This window comes from Melospiza melodia, chromosome 18 (genome assembly GCF_035770615.1).
Source record: "Melospiza melodia melodia isolate bMelMel2 chromosome 18, bMelMel2.pri, whole genome shotgun sequence".
Classification (NCBI taxonomy): domain Eukaryota; kingdom Metazoa; phylum Chordata; class Aves; order Passeriformes; family Passerellidae; genus Melospiza; species Melospiza melodia.
Genome location: NC_086211.1, coordinates 3065231 through 3083868, shown reverse-complemented (window position 1 = coordinate 3083868; position 18638 = coordinate 3065231). Strand labels below are relative to the sequence as shown.

The 18638-nt window shown below is 56.4% G+C and overlaps 3 protein-coding genes across 3 annotated transcripts; 2 read left to right on the top strand and 1 right to left on the bottom strand.

Annotated features, from left to right (window-relative positions):
- The first annotated feature begins 171 nt into the window (after nucleotides 1–171).
- On the top strand, nucleotides 172–7057 carry ARPC1B (actin related protein 2/3 complex subunit 1B). The gene is made up of 10 exons (XM_063171702.1): nucleotides 172–331; nucleotides 2673–2746; nucleotides 3437–3541; nucleotides 4082–4304; nucleotides 4639–4746; nucleotides 5027–5233; nucleotides 5786–5861; nucleotides 5953–6149; nucleotides 6554–6644; nucleotides 6765–7057. The coding sequence occupies exons 2-10, from the start codon at nucleotides 2683–2685 to the stop codon at nucleotides 6801–6803; spliced, it is 1110 nt and encodes a 369-aa protein (XP_063027772.1). The 5' UTR covers nucleotides 172–331; nucleotides 2673–2682; the 3' UTR covers nucleotides 6804–7057.
- A 1268-nt stretch (nucleotides 7058–8325) lies between these two features.
- PDAP1 (PDGFA associated protein 1) lies at nucleotides 8326–16214 on the bottom strand. Its single transcript, XM_063171700.1, has 6 exons — nucleotides 16139–16214; nucleotides 13132–13223; nucleotides 11208–11315; nucleotides 10758–10879; nucleotides 9770–9921; nucleotides 8326–9178 (listed from the first exon to the last, which is right to left on the bottom strand). Exons 1-6 carry the CDS (start codon nucleotides 16146–16148, stop codon nucleotides 9120–9122), a joined length of 543 nt encoding a protein of 180 aa, XP_063027770.1. The 5' UTR covers nucleotides 16149–16214; the 3' UTR covers nucleotides 8326–9119.
- Nucleotides 16215–16418: 204 nt separating this feature from the next.
- On the top strand, nucleotides 16419–18387 carry BUD31 (BUD31 homolog). The gene is made up of 5 exons (XM_063171411.1): nucleotides 16419–16470; nucleotides 16766–16917; nucleotides 17354–17476; nucleotides 17654–17820; nucleotides 18117–18387. The coding sequence occupies exons 2-5, from the start codon at nucleotides 16824–16826 to the stop codon at nucleotides 18165–18167; spliced, it is 435 nt and encodes a 144-aa protein (XP_063027481.1). The 5' UTR covers nucleotides 16419–16470; nucleotides 16766–16823; the 3' UTR covers nucleotides 18168–18387.
- Nucleotides 18388–18638: the final 251 nt, after the last annotated feature.

Genomic DNA, 18638 nt, shown 5'->3' with positions numbered 1-18638 from the left:
CCTTCTGTTCTGGCTCTGTCCCCCCTGGAGCACCCCGGGCGCGCTGCCCACGTCCAGCGGGGGCCGGGAGCGTCCCGGGCCCGGGGCCCCTCACGGGCGGCGGTGCCGGAGCTCCGCGGCCGCAGGCACGGGCAGGGCGCCCCAGAGGCGCTCGGCTCCCCCAACGCCCACGTAAGGAAGTGGTTGCATTTCTCGGAGAGGAAAAGGGAAGTCGGTCGGGGCAGGCACAGCTCCCGCCGCTCGCTCCGGGTTCCGTTCGTGTCGACTGCCCAGAGTCCATGAACGAGCCCCGCCGCGCAGGAACCGAGCCCAGCCAGCCCTGCCCAGCAAGGTAAGGAGGGCTCTGTGCCCGCCCGGAGCCGGGGCTGTCCCTGGGACGGCGGCTGTCACCGCTTCTGGCGCCCACACCCCGCTCCAGGGCTCGGGGGGTCCGCCCGGGCCGGGGTCAGGGGGGTGCAGGCAGCCCCTTGCCCCCTGCGAGCATCGCTGTCGCTGCGGTTTGGGTATTTGGGGTTTTTTTCCAGCTTTGTCAGCAAGGCTCAGGGTTTTTTCTCTTGCCGGCGGTCTGACAGCTCTGGGGGGATGGAAAGAGTCCTCCTGTGGGGTCCCCTCGGGGTTGGTGCCGGCAGGGACAGGGCTGCCACAATCTGTCCTCCCCTCCTCGGGAATCAGCTGCTCCCCGCTTCGCCCGGTGCGAGGAAGAGGAGGCTCAGAGCTGCCTTCCTCTGCCCTGGGACGGGGCTGTCCCCTCAGGGCCAGGCTGGTTCATGGGGTCCTGTTGCAGTGTGATGAAATTAGGGTACCCCCCCAGCAGCACTGGGCTCTGGGTGTCCCCAGCCTGGCCGGCAGGAGCAGGGGCTAACACCTTCAGCTGCCGCAGGGAGCACAGGGGCTCTGGGGGTCGCTGTTGGGGTCCTGGTGGGGCAGGGGTCCCCCCACAGTGTCCGGGGAGAGTTTCAGGGGGTCCCAGCTTCCAGCAGGATCCTCACTGGGTGCAAACGCTGCTCCCGCCACCCCGCCAGGCTCGTAAAACCCAAACTCCATCTCCTCCGGGACTGGGAGGAGCCCCCGGCCCCGGGCTCTGCCAAGGTTTGGTTATCTCCTCCGAGGATGTTTCCGAACTGCTTGGGCCGGCTGGGGAGATAACGGAGCTGTTCCAGCTCCCAATCCCGCCCTGTCTGGCCTTCGGAAAATTCCCATTTTCCTCGCTCAAGAGCCTCTGGTTTGGGGGGTGCGGTGGGGGATGTCAGCTCTTCCCAGCTGGGAAGGGGCTGCCGAGCCCCGGGGGTCACTCTGGGCAGGGCAGGACTCGGCCAGGGGGGCACCAGGAGCGGGGACCGAGGGGGAATAAAAGGGCTCGGAAGGGGCCGAGGGGAAATTAAAACTCCACCCGCTGCCGGGAGCGGCCCGGCCCTCGCAGCCCTCGCTCCTTCCCGTGTCTGGCAAAGGTTTCCGTGCCTGGCACGGCGGCTGAGCTCGTCCCTTTGCGATGGCACTCGGCAAGGGAGCAGCAGGGACCCCAGCGAGGAGGGTTAGTGCCTCTGAGCTCCCAAACCACCCGGAAAAAGTAAAAGTATTGCTGTTTTCCTAGTGTCAAAGCCAGAACGCACCTCGGTGTGTCCTGCCTCCCATCCCTCCTCCCAGGAGCCCTTTCAGCCGGGTGCCCATTTCAGCCAAACCCCTTTTTCACACATTTTTCCTCTCCTGATCTCTTGCAATGCCCCTGTCGCTGATGGTTTTGTCCATCCTGCTCCGTCCTCAGGGCTCGAGGCAGAGTCCTGTGGTGGCAGCAGCAGCTTTGTTCCCCCTTGGGCCACCCTGTGCTGCATTCCAGGGGATCAGTGGGGCTGGGTAGGGAACTGCCTCCTCATCCATGTCCATGGCCTGTGTGACAGCAGGGCTGTCCTGCATCACCTCTGGAATTTCTCCACATGCAGAAGGCAGCTGATGGAGCTCCTCAGATTTTCTTTTCCCCAGCTCAGGGATGGAGCTTTGCTAAGAGGGACTTTTTTCCTTCCCCTGTAACGTTTTTGCTGCCAAAGAAAACGGGACGTGCTCGGGGAGTTCCCAAAATAGCCGAGAGCAGGCTGTGAGTAATTCCCGTCGCCAGCCACACCCTGGCGAGGTGTTTCCCTGCCTCCCTGGGCGGGAAGGCCAAGGGGCTGTGATGCTGCTTGGAGCCCTTCCTGCTCCCGTGGCACCTGGGGGGGCCTTTGGCACAAACTCCCCATCCCATGGCAGCTGGGGAGCAGCAGGACTGGTGGGAGCCCAGCCAGGAGCAGGGATCAGTCCTGATGGGATGGAAATGCCTCCGTGGGGCTTTGGCCCTTCCTAAGTGAGAGGTGTGGAAAGAGGGAGTGGATCTGGCGCTGCTGGGGTGGAGAGAGGAGGTGCTGCCCACGGTGGGACCCCAGCGTGCACATGGGGCTGCTGGCACCATTCCCTGTGTGCCCAGGTAGCTGGGCAGGGTGACAGCGGGGTTTGGGAGTTCCTGGAAATGGACAGTTTGAGCTTGGAGATCCTCAGGAGAACCCTCTCCTTGGCTGAGAGACACGGTGGGCTGCAACACAGGGCTGATCCCAGCGGGACGGATCATTCTGTGGGGCTGGGGTCTCACCCCTGTGGCTGCAGCAGCCTGTCCTGACAGCCTGGGGCTCTGTCCCTGTCCCCAGCCCGTGAGCCATGGCCTACCACAGCTTCCTGCTGGAGCCCATCAGCTGCCATGCCTGGAACAAGGACCGCACCCGTGAGTTCGCCTGGGGCTGCCCGAGATTCCCGAGGGATCCCCGGGCACTGTCCGGGCTCAAATCCCCGGGGCAGGGCCGGGTTTGGGGAGCAGATCCTGCCAGGGGCTGGGTTTGGGGAGCAGATCCTGCCAGGGGCGGGTTTGGGGGAGCAGATCCTGCCAGGGGCGGGTTTGGGGAGCAGATCCTGCCAGGGGCGGGTTTGGAGGCTGGCACAGCCCATCCCGGTGTCCCCGGTGCCCGTGCGGGACCGAGCCGGGCACGGGGGTGCCAGGGCAGCGTCCAGCCCCGGGCAGCGGCCGGGGAGGGAGGGAAGGAGGGAGCGGAGCCGGTGATTCACGGGCGATGGCATTTCCCGAGCGCGGCCCGGGGGATGAGGGAGAACAAAAGGCGCTTTCTGTGCTGCGGCCGGGAGCCGGGCAGGCGGGGCGGGGTGGACGGGGCTGCTTTTGGGAGCTGTGCACCCCCAGCAGTCCCGTTCCATCCCATCCTGCCCTGTCTAAGCCCACCAGCCCCATGGGACCGCACTGACCCTGGGCCGTGGGCTTCTCCCTTCCCATAGGGACAATGTGCAGGAGCAGGGTTAGGGGCTTGGTGGGGACATGGAGCCCAGGAAGGGGTGGGGGGGGTCTGGTTGGCCTGCAGAGCCTGTGACCCAGGGAGGGCTTTGTCCTGGCCACTGTCACCCCCAGAGATCGCCCTGTGCCCCAACAACCACGAGGTTCACATCTACCGCAAGGACGGGGCCAAGTGGAGCAAAGTGCACGAGCTGAAGGAGCACAACGGGCAGGTGACAGGTGAGTCGTGGCTGGCAGAGGGGACAGGGACACGGATGGTGTCCCAGAGCCGCTCCAGCCCTGCTCGTGGCACTGGCACCCAGTGGATGGGGCTTGTGCAGGGGTGGAGGAGAATGGAGCAGGTTGTGTGGGTGGCATGGATGGGATGGGAGAGGTGGAGAGGGATGAGGAGGAGGGATGGATGGGAAAAATGGGATGAGATGGATTGAGATGGATGGGAAGAGAAGGGCTGGGGTAGGGTGGGTGGGTGGATGGATGGATGGATATATAGGAGAGATGGTTGGAATGGAATGGAATGGTGTGGGTGGCATGGGAAGGGATGGGGTGGAATGAGATGGATGGATGAGAGAGATGGGGTGGGATGGGTTGACATGGAATGCTTTGAGGTGGGAGGGATGGTCTGGGGCATAGAGGAGCTGTGAGCAGAGGCCACCCAGAACAACCCCACCTTCAGACACCCCCAGCCCTGAGTGCCACCATTGCCATTCCTGAGGCTCCCTGGGCCACCACGGGCCACCATCATCCCCCTCTCCCTTCCAGGCATCGACTGGGCCCCCGAGAGCAACCGGCTGGTGACGTGCGGGACCGACCGCAACGCCTACGTGTGGACCCTCAAGGGCAACGTCTGGAAGCCCACCCTGGTGATCCTGAGGATCAACCGCGCCGCCCGCTGCGTCAAGTGGTCCCCCAAGGAGAACAAATTCGCCGTGGGCAGCGGCTCCCGCCTCATCTCCATCTGCTACTTCGAGCAGGAGAACGACTGGTGAGGCTCTGAGGGGGTCTGTCCTGAGGGGGATGGATGGATGGATGGATGGATGGATGGATGGATGGATGGATGGATGGATGGATGGATGGATGGATGGATGGATGGATGGATGGATGGATGGATGGATGGATGGATGGGGAAATAAGAGACTGGAGGAGCTGGAGGTGGAGACAGATGGGGAAATGGAGGGATGGGCTCCCCATGCCCACGCTGCTACTGCAGCTCCTGGCACATTTGGAGCCCTAAACAACACCAGGCAGTTCCCCAAAATCCCAGGGGGGCTCTGGGGATGGTGATGCTGCCCCTCTGCTGCCACCCCCTCTGCACACAGGTGGGTTTGCAAGCACATCAAGAAGCCCATCCGCTCCACGGTGCTCAGCCTGGACTGGCACCCCAACAACGTCCTCCTGGCCGCTGGCTCCTGTGACTTCAAGTGCAGGTGAGGAGAAGGGGCTGGGGGATCGGGGGGACCCATGCATCCCCAAGGATGGGTTGGGGGGCAGCTTCACCCCAGGGGCTGTTTGGAGCAGGGAATGGAGCACTGGGGAGATGCAGGGAGGTCTGGACACCATCCCAGGGGTACAGCACCCATGGGGGGTAGGGGGACACCCTACGAGCTCTGCCGGGGAAACTGAGTCACACAACTGAACCAAGGGGCAGGGATGAGGGTGGCACAGATCCTGCATCCAGGCACACATGCAAGGCTCTCTCCCTGCCAGGATCTTCTCAGCCTACATCAAGGAGGTGGAGGAGCGGCCCAGCCCCACGCCCTGGGGCTCCAAGATGCCCTTTGGGGAGCTGATGTTCGAGTCCAGCAGCAGCTGTGGGTGGGTGCACAGCGTGAGCTTCTCGGCCAGCGGCTCCCGCGTGGCCTGGGTCAGCCACGACAGCACCCTGTGCCTCGCTGATGCTGGCAGGAAGATGGCGTAAGCAGGGCTGGGACACGAGGGGGGACTGGGGGAGGCTGTGCTGGGGGTGGCAGCAGGGCTTGGCCCCCAAACCAACACGGGCATGGAGGTATCTGGGGTGGGTTGGGCCAAGAGCAATCCCAGTGTCCATGCGTGTGGGTCTGGGTAATGGAAGGGTTCAGCCTCAGGAGCTGGCTTAGTCCTAGAATATCCCTGGAGCATCTGTGAGTGTCCCCTGAGCATCTCTGCTTGGGTGGGGGAGGTAGAAGTGTTCAGCCTCAAGGAGCTGGAAATAGCCCTGGGTATCCCTGAGCATCCCTGGAGCATCTCTGACCATCCCTGGGTATCCCCTGAGCATCCCTGGAGCATCTCTGACCATCCCTGGGTGTCCCCTGAGCATCCCTGTACACGGGTGTAGGACACAGAGGGCTCAGCCCCAGGACCTGGAACGTCCCCAGGTCACCAGGGGTGGAGGAGGTGGGGTCTCCCCTGGTGGGTTCCCCCCGTGTGGTGAGCTGTGCCAGTCTCAGCACTGAGGCTGGAGCTCAGCTCGCGTTTCACACCTCGCAGCGTTGCCTCGCTGTGCACCGAGACGCTGCCCCTGCTGGCTGTCACCTTCATCACCGAGCACAGCCTGGTGGCCGCGGTGAGTGCGGGCACGGAGGGACGCGGGCTGGGAGCCGCGGCCGGAGCCGCCCGGGGTGCTGAGCAGGGCGGGTTTGGGGTTTGCTCCCCAGGGCCACGACTGCTGCCCGATGCTGTTCACCTACGAGGAGAGCCAGGGCGCCCTGAGCTTCGGGGGGAAGCTGGACGTGCCCAAGCAGAGCTCCCAGCGCGGCCTCACCGCCCGCGAGCGCTTCCAGAACCTGGACAAGAAAGCGAGCTCGGATACGGCCAATGCCACCCTGGACACCCTGCACAAGAACAGCATCAGGTGGGGCTGGCCAGGCTTGGGGCACCTCGAGGTCGATGGTCCCTGGGTGTGCCCAGGAGCTGGGACAGCCCTGGAGCATCCTTGGATATCCCCAGAACGTCCCTGGGCATCCCAGCACGTGTGAGGGAGAGACTGAGGCTCCAGCCCGAGGAGCTGTGACAGCCCTGGGTATCCCTGAATTTCCCTGGGTGTCCCCAAAGAATCCTTGGATGTGGGACGGGGAGGTACAGAGGCCTAGTCCCAAAAGCTGGGATGGTCCTGAAGCATCCCTGGGTATCCCCAAGTGTCCCTGTGTATCCCCAGTGCCTTCCTGCGCTGTGGGGGAGATGAGGGGGTCCAGCCCCATTCCCACCCCTAAGGGCTCAGCCCTGGGACTGATTCCTGCTCCCTCCTTGCACCCACAGCCAGATCTCAGTGCTGACTGGTGGGAAGGACAAGTGCTCCCAGTTCTGTACCACAGGGATGGACGGGGGCATGAGCATCTGGGATGTCAAGGTAAGGAATCCCCGTGGACCCCTCAGGGTTCCCCCCTTCCAGCTCCCCAGCCACCTCCAGTGTCTCTGGGAGGCCATGAGCTGCTGGACACCTCCTGTTCCCTTTCCTGTTTCATTTCAGAGCCTGGAGTCGGCGCTGAAGGATCTCAAGATCAAATGAAGGAGCCACCTGGGAAGGGCATCCCAGCTTCCAGCTGCCCCTGCTGTGCCCCTGCTCTGCCTGCTGCCCTGTGCCACCCCCACGCCGTGCCACACTGCCACCAGTGCCTGTCCCCGCTGCCAGCCAGCCCTGGTGGCTGTTTCCAGACATGAAACCTCCATTTTTCTTACTATTTTTGTTACCATCCTTCCCGATGCTGGTCATACACTGCTTGGAGAAATAGCAAATAAAGGATTTTCCTGAATAAATCAAAATGGTTTTCTTTTTTTGCACTTTCTTAGAACAAGTTCAGTGCAAACACAGGTGTGATCAGTGCAGAGCACAGTGCTGTGCCACATCTCACCACAGATGTCAAATCCTTTCTGCCACCAGTGCTGAGGAGGAATTGGGATTGTGGGGATAAAGGCAATGTCACTTTTCTGTTCCCTGCTTCAGCACCATTTCAAACCTGGATTGGTGTTGAGGAAAATGGAGGGCACAGGATGGAAGTGGCCAGGGAGCACAGGTTTATCATTCTCTCAGTTCCCTGGTAAAGTCCTGGCAGGTGGGCAATTCCCAAACCTGGAGCCAGCTCAGAGACCTTGGGCTGCCCAGCTAATCCTGGGACGGGAGCAGTGGCTGCAGAGGGACAATGACATTTGAGTTCTGCTCCAGCCCTCAGTCAGGGGGAGCTGTTACTTGGAGAAGATTTTTCCACCCCTTTCCATGTGTTCACAACCCTCAACCCTCTCCCCTGTGGTTCCTGCCCGGCTCCATCCCAAAACCTCCCCCTGTCCTGCCCCATCCACCTCCCTGTGCTCCAAGGGTCACCCACTGTCCCATGTCAGGCTGTCCCCACCTGCCCAGCTCCTCCCTCCTGGAGCTGAGAGCACAGGCACCTCTCCTGCAGCACCTGCTCATCTCCCACAGCTCCCTGCGAGCATTTCCTACCCCAAATCTTGGCTTGGTTTGAGCTGTGCTTTGAGCCAGCAGCTCACACTGACACTCCCTGGGGCACAGTCCTGTGTCACACCCTTGTGCCCAAGTCCCTGCAGCCAGGCACAAAACCAAATCCTTTGTCACCCTTCATTTCCACAGCTGCAACCCCTCTCCCAGTGACTTCCAGGGCTCCAAGCCTTTGGGGAGTCTGGGAAGCACTGGTGTCCCTGAACAGGCTGGCAGCAGGGCTCCCAGATCCCTGGGGCACAGCAGGCTGGAGCTGCTCCCCTCCAGAGCCATCTGAGAGGAGGTGACAGTGCTGTGACATCTGAGAGGAGGTGACAGTGCAGTGACTGCCCTTCTGACGGGGGACCAGGCCAGACACGGCCTGAGGGTAATTGTTTCCTCCACCGTGGTAAACAGATTGTGCAAGACATCCATCAGAATCAGCAGGAAAAGCTTTTTCCCTCAGGCTGTGTGTGCTCAGGGAGCTCCTGACCCAGAGCCAAACCCCAAACATCACAACCAGCAGCCCCCCAGTGCAGCCGAGCTCCCCCAGGACCCCCCAGCTGTGCCCTTCACACACACACGAGGCCACAGCAGCTCTGATAACTTACAGTTTAATCAGCCAAATATACAAGTTCTCTTGGTGGTTTTTAAACTTGATCAAGTTTTTTTTTTTTGCTTTTTGGTTTTTTTTTTTTTTTTCCATCTGGATCCGACACAATAAATGTTGTTTGTTTTTTCTCCTTTAAACAAAGGATGATGTGGTTAAAAACTGGCACTATCCCTAATAAGGAGCAGAAAAAGAAAATGAAGAGGAGGGAAAAGGGGAGACTGGCTGCAAGAAAGGAGGGATGAATCCAGGAAGGAACGGCACTCCAGATGTCCATGAAGTCAGGCTCCCAGCTTATACTGCAACGCCCTGCAGCAAAATTTGATGGGCTCTTTGCCAACTGGATTCCTCAGATACATTATCCTTTGGGATTTCATACCAAGGCAGTTCCCCACCCCATGCCCCACCCCCAAACGACCCCACAATCTATTTTTCTTGCAATCTAGTATTTGAAGCACCTCCCCTCCCACACAGCTCCCTCCCACCCTGCCCCCCTCCCACCGTCTACGACTTCTTGATCCTAAAAACAGCAAAAACATTCATGTTTCCAAACTGTTACAGGGAATTGCTGTCCAGCACAGCTCTGCACTGCAGAGAGCAGCTGCCCCTAACCCCAAATGGAAATCTGTGCCAGGATGAGGACAAACACATCGTCAGTGTCTCTTGGAGGTGGAGGTGAGGTCAATGCTGCAGGGTGCCCTGCGTGGCAGCGATGGAAGGCAGAGCTCCTGGCAGGACCAGGCACAGTTCCCTGGTGTTTCCTCCTCTTGCATGGCCTGTGCTTACTTGTTAAGGGATAGTGACTGCAGTCTTTTACCTGCCATGGCCGCTTCGTCTTTTGCTGGGGAGGAGAACAACAAACAGAGTTTCATCATTTCATGGGGCACATCAGGGACTGGGGGAGCTCTGGCAGCCCCAGGGATTTGAATCCTGCCAGCTGGGTAATGAAAAAATCCCACCCTTCCCATCAATTTCTCAGAGGTAAGAGGCACAGCCCCTCTTGTTGTTCCCTTCCATCCCTGGCCTCTCTCCAGGTGTCCCCAAATCACCCTGATGCCCAAATTTCTCTGTGGAAGGCACCAAGGAGCCGTGCTCAGACTGTTGGTTCACACCTCCCAGGGAAGGAGTGCTGGGAACTCCCTGGGCAGCTCAGATCCCCACATGCAAACCACACAAACCACCCAGCACAAGGAGCCTGCCAAACCCCCAGACTGGAGCCAGCACTGCCTGGCAGGCAGGGGACAAGATGGATATCCAGGGCAATTCCCTTCTCTGTTTCCCTGGTTTATAAAGCAAGAACTTTATGAGAGGGAAACAGCTGAGCCTGGCTTTGCTGAGGGCAGTTGATGACACTCAGCCACACCACACAGGCTCAGAGGAGGGATGTGTGCCTCTTGGAAAGGTAGGTGAAAATGATTAATTATTCTCTAACCTTTTCTTTCTTCTTCTTTCTTTCTGGCAGCTTCTTCCCTTTGCTTCCGAATGATGGCTAATCGGGCCAGGTCTGCCTTGGCTTGCTCTGTTTTCCCAGCTAGGTGCATTTTCATGTATCTTTCTTTTGCCTTTTGCTTCTCTATTTCCTCTCTGCCCAAAGGAAACACACCAGTCACCAGGGTATCCAGGGGAACAGTCAGAGTGGGGCTTTCCAACCAGTAAAAAACCCAAAACTGGGGGTCCTTCACCAGTTTTCAAGCACAGGTTCTGTTTATTTGCAGGGTTTGAACAGGGGTGAGGTGAGAGATTATTTCTACCTTCCTTCCTTCCTTCCTCCACACACAAGGAGGTGAAATGATTTAGCCCCACATCACAAGAACTGTGACATGTTTTTCCCTGTCTTACCCTCAAAGGTGTCCTTCTGCTGAAGCAATCTATCCCAAATAAAAAAGATTAAACCTTCCCTTCCAAACCTTACCATTGCTAAACGAAACTAGAAGATTAAACTTTGGGCTTCAGATAATTAATCTGGCCAGATAAAAATATTTGGAATCTGGGAAACTGCTACCTGTCACTAGAGAACCTTCTGCAGCAGGATTAAAGTGGATCCAAAGAGACCTCTGGTTAATGGATTTCTGCTCTGATTTTTGGCATAAAACTGCAGGAAAGGAATGGCCTAAATCCCTTTCACAGCAGTGTGATTTCAGGGTTTCTCTTAGGTCTGATTTTTGGCATAAAACCTCAGGAAAGGAATGGCCTAAATCCCTTTCTCTCAGAGGACCAGGGCAGGCTGCCTGGCTCCAGGATAGCCCAGAGGACAGACAACTGTGAAGTTTCTAAGGAACCACATTTTGAAGCACAGTGAGCTCAGTCTGCTGCTGCTCAGTGCCTGCTTTAGGCAGCAATACACTTTTAAGGATGTCTCAGAAACACCTCCCTGCACCAAACTGCAGGGTGAAACTGCAGGGTGAGCAGGGAACACTCACCTCTCTCGTCTTGAGAGCTCCTTGGGTCCATCCAGGTCCAGCTGAGTGACTTTTTTGGTTGTCTGAATGACACGGTTGGGGTTCTCTATGTCTATCAACCCCTCCACTCCTTTGCGCTTTTGCTGTCAAGAACAAGAGGGAGCTTGAGGAGCTCTCCCACCCCAAACACACTGCAAAGCACCCCAAAAGCACAAGGCAAGCTTTTACTACAAATCATTTATGAATCAAGGCACCTTCAGCCTTTTTAAAAACCCTGTTGTCTTTGTATTTCATTTGTAAATGTTCACAAGTTCTCATTCTGAGGGCAAAATGCTGTCAAGTGAGCGTTTTTTGGTTTCTAAAAGTAGTTCTACAAAAAATGCACTGCAGGTGGCTCTGCTCAGAATGCAGAGTGTGCATCCCCCCCCAGCCCAAGTATTAGGTGCATTAAGTGCCCTGAGAATGCAGTACCTGATAATCCTCATCATCTTCATCACTCTCATCCGAATCTAAAGATTTCTTCTCCTTTTTAGGGTCCCCTGTTGCTCCTTCTCCTCCTTCTTCTTGCTCCTCCTCTTCCTACAGAATCAGAGGAAATGTATGTCACTAAAAACCCCAAACCCAGCTCTTAAATGAGATTTTGGAGGGATGAGCCAGCTCTGAGCACTGGTGCTCCTGATGTGGCCTTGTGCCACCAAGGGGGTCTGCCTGTCACAGAATGAGGGCTCCTCCTCAGCATCACCTCCAAACAACTCTGCTGTTCTCTCTAGCAGGAAAATGACTCAGAAAGACACCACTGGCACTTTACTTTCCCCAAATCAAAGCTCTCCAGAAGAATTTTAGCCTGGGTTCCCAGTGCACACTACCTCAGAAACTGGAAACTACACGGATGCAGCTTTGAGCTTATCCTGTGGATAAATAAAAACACCTAGAGGAGAAAATTGACAACCATCAACCTGAATATTATTATCCAAGGAATTAAAGCCTTTTTAGCACAGCTTCCACCATTCAGAACCTGGGAATTAACTTCTGAATCATAAGAAGAACAAGCATGGGTGTGAACAGCTTGTTTTACACTACCAACATCTCTCATCAAACAACCAGCAAAGTGGATGAGCAAGGAACAGTAAGAGGAGTAATTTTGTTAATTGTAGGGGATTTTAAAAGTTTTCCTTAATGTATCAGTGTTAGATGTAACCATCACTATGTGATATGGATCATGACAAAAAATAAATCCTTCTCAAAGAGCAGCTCTCTGGTTTGCTGTGAAAACAAGACACACATTTCAAGTGGGTCCTGCTTTTGTGTTCCACTTCCAGTATTTTTATTAACAACATGGAAGGAGAGAACACTCACACAGTTTGTGAATGACATCACACTGGTAGGAGTTGGAATTATTTTGGAAAACAGGATGAGACTCATCAGTGGTTTCAGAATTTGGAAATATGGCATGAAACCAAGAAGGTGGGATCAGAAACCAACCAAGAGGAGTTACAGTTTGGAAGAAGAAATCCAACATGAAGCTGGAATATGTGGCTAAGCAGCAAACCAAACAATCATCTCGAGTTGCAGCTGGGCAAAACATTAAAAAGGACTCAACACTATGGCTCAGAACTGCTTGAGAGTCATCTCAGAGGTATTCACCAGGATTTCCTACATGGGGTGTAATTATCCTCCTGTGGTCAGTGCTGTGAGGCCTCAGCTGGAATTGTGTATTTGGGCTGAGGCAGCACTTCCAGAAAGTCACAGAAAACATCAGAGTGTCACCAGAGCTGTGATAACTTGGGATTAAAGAGAGCAAGAGCCCCAAAATGCAGCCAAGGGTTTTATGACAGCAGTCAGGTCGTGGTGGAAGTGGGGGGAACTGTTACAGTCCAATGCTGGGGCACAGAAATACACCCACACAGAAAACTCTTATCTCTCCTACAAAGCAGAGGCAAATATGAAAATCATGTGTTCAGGAAGAAGTCAAAGGAGTTTGGTCCACGAATCTATGATAGAAAGAGGGCAAATACAGTAATTTCCATATACAGTAACATGTCAAGATGTGGCTCTTGTTCTCCAAAGCCAAACTGCAGAACATGGATAAAAAATGAGCTGACACTGGAGACTGAAATGATAAAATATGGGGGAAAAAGACCTCCAGAGCTGCTGTGTAATCAGCTCCCTGTCCTTCAACCTTCCAGTGCTGCCCTGGGTGCTCTCCCAGGCCTCAGAACCAGACTGGGTGATACCCTGGAGCCTCCCCAGCTGGAGATGTTTGGGATCCATGCCGTGATCACTGCTGGAATGATCTGCAGCATTTGGCTAAGCTGCCATTGCTCCTGAGCAGTGAAAACCAGGCTGGAAAAGGCAGAAACTGGGACAGAAAACACACAAAGGAGCAAACACATACCCTTGCCTTTTGCTTTTCTGCTTGGAGCTGGGCATCAATCTCCTCAGGACTCGTGTACTGCCTTGCCCGGCCTTTGTGGCCTCCTTTTCTACCTGCACAGAACAATAAAAACAACAAATGGTTTAGTGCTAACTTCCAGAAAGGTCTGCTCCTCCTGCAGCACTCTCTGGACTTTAGGTGTGGACAGGACAAACCAAAATAACTCCTCTGATAGACCCTACACAAAACCCCCCAGTGAACTTGGTGAAATGCTCCAAGATTTTTAGGTGAGACACAGAGAATTGGGATTATTGACATCACCCTTCCCTGCCTGTGCCTCTCCAATTCCCTTCCCAGGCTGGGAGGGGATGCTCAGTCCCACAGCAGATCCCAGTTTCCTGCACAGGAGGAATCACAGTGTGTTCCTGTGGTTACAACCAACATTCCAACAAGCTTGGCTGCTTAATCACTCCCACTGTGCCAGGAAAAAATAGGAAGCTAATTGGACAAAAGCTTTGGGAATTACAATGGGAGCTGAAGGAGTCCTAAAAGGAGCCTCCAAGTTTCATTGCTTTATTAGGAAAAATAAAAACAAGCTCTAGGAACCCAGAAGGGGAGTCCCTGTGGCTGGCACTGCCCCAAGTTCCAGATTCTGTTATTAATGAACTGCTGAAGCCATTAATGCTCCCCTCAAGCCACTGCTCTGCTTATTCCAGCCCAAAGAATTGGGAAGCAAGTTGGACAGAGCCAACCCACAGCCCTGAGTGAGGGACAGAGACTGGCACAAAGCAAACAGCTCTGGCAGGGCAGCTCTGCCACTGCAGCAGGCCTGGAGTGCCACGGGAGGAGCAGGGAACTCTGGATCTGCCTCATCCTCCCCATTTCACCTGCCAAGGACAATGGGAACCTTACAGGGATGGGAAGGGATGAGGGATCATCCATCCCTCCCTCCCTGGCACTGTGTGGGATCCATGGGAGAGCTGCTCTCTGTTGGACTGGGAGCCTCAGAGATCCAACATTTCCTGACCGATTCTCCTGGCTCAGCACAGACAAACTCTCACAATGCCTTAGTTCTGTCCCCAAATCTCACTGTGAAGCTTTACAGAAACTCCTAAGGTACTTTCCCAAAAGACAGGGAAGTGCAGAGACCAGATTCCAGTCCCTGGGGAAGCTCATGGGCTCTCCAGCCCTAAGCACAGGCAAAGCTTGGATGCAGGCAGACAGGAGTTTGTCTGTTTGTCTGCTCCCAGCCATCCCACACGGGAGCTCTGACACCTCTGGAAGGAGATCAGCCCTGGGAATGCTCCTGGGGAGACAGGACCTCCCTGCCCAGCTCCTGACATCACCCCGAGGGAACAGCGGCGACATCTGGGACACAGCAACCCCAAAGAGCCACACTGGGCTCAGCACCAAGGAACACAAACTGCTCACAACTGCAAATAAACACTGCTGATAAGGGGGAGAAGCAGCTAAAGAGAAATTATTTTATGTTAAAAGCCTAAAAAGAAGCAAATGGAAGAATGAAGCCCACAAGAGCTCAGCACAGTGCAGGGATGGGGCTCTGCTCCCACAGGGAGATCAAACCTCACAGCAGACACGGGGAGCTGGTCCAACACCACTGAGCAGCTCTGTGCCTCAGTTTCCCCATCTGAAAACAGGGACAATGCTTCTTCTCCACCTCTGTGAAGCACTTTTAAAGCAGAGCAGAATCACCTGCAGATTTCACCTGCAGCAAAGCCCAGTGGTGCCCGGGCAGGCCCACATTCAAACACATTTGTCTTCAGCTTTAAACAGCCTAATTAAGGAATTTAAATGGAAGACAGGGGAATAATATTGATGGAATCTCTTATTCTTAAAATCAAAGTATTAGGGGGGGGAAATGGGAAATTAATTAAAAAGAATAATGTAAAATTTATTAGTAGCTTCTTTATATCCCTCCATTTTATATTAAACAGTGAGTGCCAAAATCCACTCTTCTGCCACCAATCCAACAACTCCCACTGACTTGGGGGAAAATGACCAAAGCCCCTCTTCTTCCTAAAAGCAAAAGGTTTGAATCAAACACTGAAATCTGCACAATGAACTGAAGAGCAGGAAAACCTGAGTTACAGGCATTTAAATAAGAAAAATGGGGTTATAACCCGCCATGGTTCTTTGCCTTCACAATAACCACGTGAAAGCTTCAGCCCCATCTCCCATCACTGTGCAAACGGACCCAAAACGAAGTGGCTCAATAAAATCTAAACAACAATCAGTTTGGTGCTAAAGGCTAGGAAGTGCTGATGAAACAAAGCAGAGCAAGCTGCAGAGGAGGAGCAGGAACGATGCGGGCTGGCTTTACCGCGTGTGCCCGGCTTGGGGAGAGCCAATTCTGCGGATGGCGCATGGGGAGAAGGTTCTGGGTGGATCCAGGCCGGCCATGCCCCATCCCCGCTCCTGAATCACACCGGGAGCAGCAGCAGCAAGTCCGTGCCCGCTCCGCACACCCAACCCGCGGCAGCATCAAAGAGCCGCCCTTGGAGCCCCGAGCCCCGGCCGGGATGGCCGCCAGCCCCCGGTGCCCCCGGTGGGGCGGCTCCCCCTCCCCGTGGGCCTCACGCCCCGAGCCGGGGGAGTTCCCGTCCCAGCACATGGAGCGGGCCCGGGGCCGCGGGCACTCCCAGGCTCTGCCGCCGCCGCCGCGGCGCTGTGGGGGGCTCGGGCCGGGGGAACGCGGGGAGGCAGCCCCGGAGCCCCCGAGAACGGGGAATGGGAACACGAGACCCTCCCCAGAGCACAAACAGAGCCGCGTTTGGGGCCCGGTGAGGGGGAAAGGGACCCCCGCAGGCTCCGCCAAGGCCGGGAGAGCGGGAGAGCGGAGCCGCCGCGGCACCTCCACAGCCGGGGGCGAACACGAGCCCTGCCCGCGCCGGGGCCGGGGCGGCGCACACACACAGCCCTCAGCCCCCTCCTCTCCCGTGTCCCGTGCTCCCCCCGCCGCCGCTCCCCGCGGGGCACGCCCGGCCCGGCCCGGCCCGGCCCCCACCACCTTTCGGCATCGCGGCGATGGCGGCGCGGCCCCCCCGGCCCGAGCGGCGCCGGAACCGGAACCGGAACCGCCCCCAGCGGAGGCCCCCGCGCTGGGCTGCCCGAGCGCCGCCGCTGCGCTGCCCTCAGCGCCGCCCTCCCGGTGCTCCCGCCGGGGCAGCACAGCGGGGCCGGTTCCCCCCGGCGGCTCTCGGCTCTCTCGGGGCGGCGGCGCGGGCGGCGGGGAGCGTTTTGCTCAGGCAGCGCGCGGGGCAGCCCAAGGGGCGCGGCCACGGGCGGGGCGGCTGCGAGAGGACCCCGGGTGACGGCGGCGGCGGCGCGACGGGAGCGGCGGTGAGCGGGACCGGGATAGGGATCAGGGACCGGGGGGAGAGACAGGGACCGGGATCAGGGACCGGGATCAGGGACAGGGACCGGGGTCCGCACAGGAATCGGCACCAGGACCTGCGGCCTCCCCTCAGCCCGCCGGCCCCGGGTTCCGTTGTGGGGCTCTCGGGCCGGGCCGGCGGCCTCTGCATCACCGGGATCTGCCCGGAGCTTTGGCCCAGCAGCAAGGGTCAGACTGGCCCAGGCACAATCTACCTGGTAATATTGGGATTCTTATTCCAATACCTTCCGCTTTCCCCAGTGGTTCCGAGGGAGTGCTGGCAGTTCCCCTCGCCTTTGGCCCTCTCGCTGCCGAGGCAATGCCCAAAGTGAAGAGGAGCAGGAAGCCTCCCCCGGATGGCTGGGAGCTGATCGAGCCCACGCTGGACGAACTGGACCAGAAGATGAGAGAAGGTGAGTGGGTGTTCTCAGGGATGGGACCCCAAAACAGGCTCACAAGAGCTGCTTCGTGAATACAGGGGAACCTTTTTTGTGTCTGTGCCTCCAGTGGTGCTGCAGGTTGATCCTGGGCCATGCTGGTCGCTAATTTTGGGGTTATGGAGCACGGAGGTTTGGTTACAGCTGGTTGGGGGATGAAGCTCATGGGTGTGTGGTAGCTCCTGTAAGGTGAAGTCACTTCTGATCCCAGTGTGGGTCATGTCATCCCATTACCACTGGTTTTATATCCTAAAGGAGCTCTTCCAGGTCAGGTCTCTCTCATTTGAGTCTCCTTCCATTAATCTCAGTTTTATCCCTGCCATGTAATAAAGTTATGAGCATTCTTGGAACAGTTCACTGCACAGTGAGTGAGGGAAGCACTTGGTCACCTGGTGTTTGTGTTCCCTCCCAGCTGAGACGGAGCCACACGAAGGGAAGAGGAAAGTGGAGTCTCTCTGGCCCATCTTCAGGATCCACCACCAGAAAACACGTTACATCTTTGATCTCTTCTACAAGAGGAAAGCAATCAGCAGAGGTGAGGAGGGCAGGGCCAAACTGGAGTGGGTGAGGTGTTCACCTGTGTATGCCACTGAACTGGGAGCAGGTTTCTGGGGAAGGAGGGTGGAGGGAAGGCTTGGCAGCTGCCCAGCTCTACCTGCTGGTTACTAAAGCTGGTATCTCCTGATAACTTGTGACTGTCTGCTCCCCCCAGAGCTCTATGAGTACTGCATCAAGGAGGGCTATGCTGACAAAAACCTGATAGCCAAGTGGAAGAAGCAGGGCTATGAGAATCTCTGCTGCCTGCGCTGCATCCAGACTCGGGACACCAACTTTGGCACCAACTGCATCTGCAGGGTCCCCAAAAGCAAGCTGGAAGTGGTGAGTCTCCAGCTTGTTCCTCTGCCCTGCTGTGGTTCTGACTTCTCCCAGCCCAGGGACAGCAGAGTAGTGCTGTAATTCCTGGTCATTTCCTCTGCCTTTGCTGGTAGAATTGGTGTCCAGCTGGTGCTGAAGTTACTGTCAGCTTTGGCATTCATTTAAGGTTGTTAAAAGTATGGGAAATAACACCAGACTGTGGAAACCCTTCGCACCCAGAGCCATTCCCTGCCTGGGGGTCTGAGCCTGCTGCTCTGGCTGTGCTTGGCTCTAACACCCTCCTCATGTTTGTTTTTCAGGGCAGAATCATTGAGTGCACTCACTGTGGATGCAGAGGCTGCTCTGGGTGAAGCCTTCTGCCATCAAACTTGTATTTTGAACTCTGAGGGACACCCTCCTCCTTCTCCTCAATGGACTATGAGTGCAATTACAGCCATTTTCTGTGATGGGCTATTTCTGTATTAAATTAAAGCATCAGCATGATCACCTGGATCGTGCATAAATGGGGGGTGCTTTGGAGTAGGGTTTTGTGTAGCCATTTATTTTAAAATAAAGTTTGCCTTCCTGAGAGATTGCTGTGATCTTCTGGTGAAACATTCCTGTGCCCCTCTTCTCCTGTTGGATGTGTTTTGGGTGCTTGAAGGTTGCTCTGTACAGTGAGCTGCTCTGGGTTTTTTCTCAACTGAGTCAATTTAAAAGGCTGTGTGGAAAGGAATTACAGTTCCCAAATGTCCAGTCTGGGTTCTTCCCTGACCATGTGCAGATGGAAGCTGCATTTCAGTGGAATTCTCTGCTGAGGTCTGTAACCTGGAATTAATGCA

Coding starts and splice junctions, on each gene's coding strand:
- ARPC1B (XM_063171702.1), top strand. CDS start 2,683: ATGGCCTACCACAGCTTCCTGCTGGAGCCCATCAGCTGCCATGCCTGG. Junction 3,542..4,081: donor GCACAACGGGCAGGTGACAG/GTGAGTCGTGGC, acceptor TCTCCCTTCCAG/GCATCGACTGGGCCCCCGAG. Junction 6,150..6,553: donor CTGCACAAGAACAGCATCAG/GTGGGGCTGGCC, acceptor TTGCACCCACAG/CCAGATCTCAGTGCTGACTG.
- PDAP1 (XM_063171700.1), bottom strand. Junction 10,880..11,207: donor AAGATGATGAGGATTATCAG/GTACTGCATTCT, acceptor TGTTCTTGACAG/CAAAAGCGCAAAGGAGTGGA. Junction 9,922..10,757: donor GAGCTCTCAAGACGAGAGAG/GTGAGTGTTCCC, acceptor TCCTTTGGGCAG/AGAGGAAATAGAGAAGCAAA.
- BUD31 (XM_063171411.1), top strand. CDS start 16,824: ATGCCCAAAGTGAAGAGGAGCAGGAAGCCTCCCCCGGATGGCTGGGAG. Junction 17,477..17,653: donor GAGGAAAGCAATCAGCAGAG/GTGAGGAGGGCA, acceptor TGCTCCCCCCAG/AGCTCTATGAGTACTGCATC. Junction 17,821..18,116: donor CCAAAAGCAAGCTGGAAGTG/GTGAGTCTCCAG, acceptor TTTGTTTTTCAG/GGCAGAATCATTGAGTGCAC.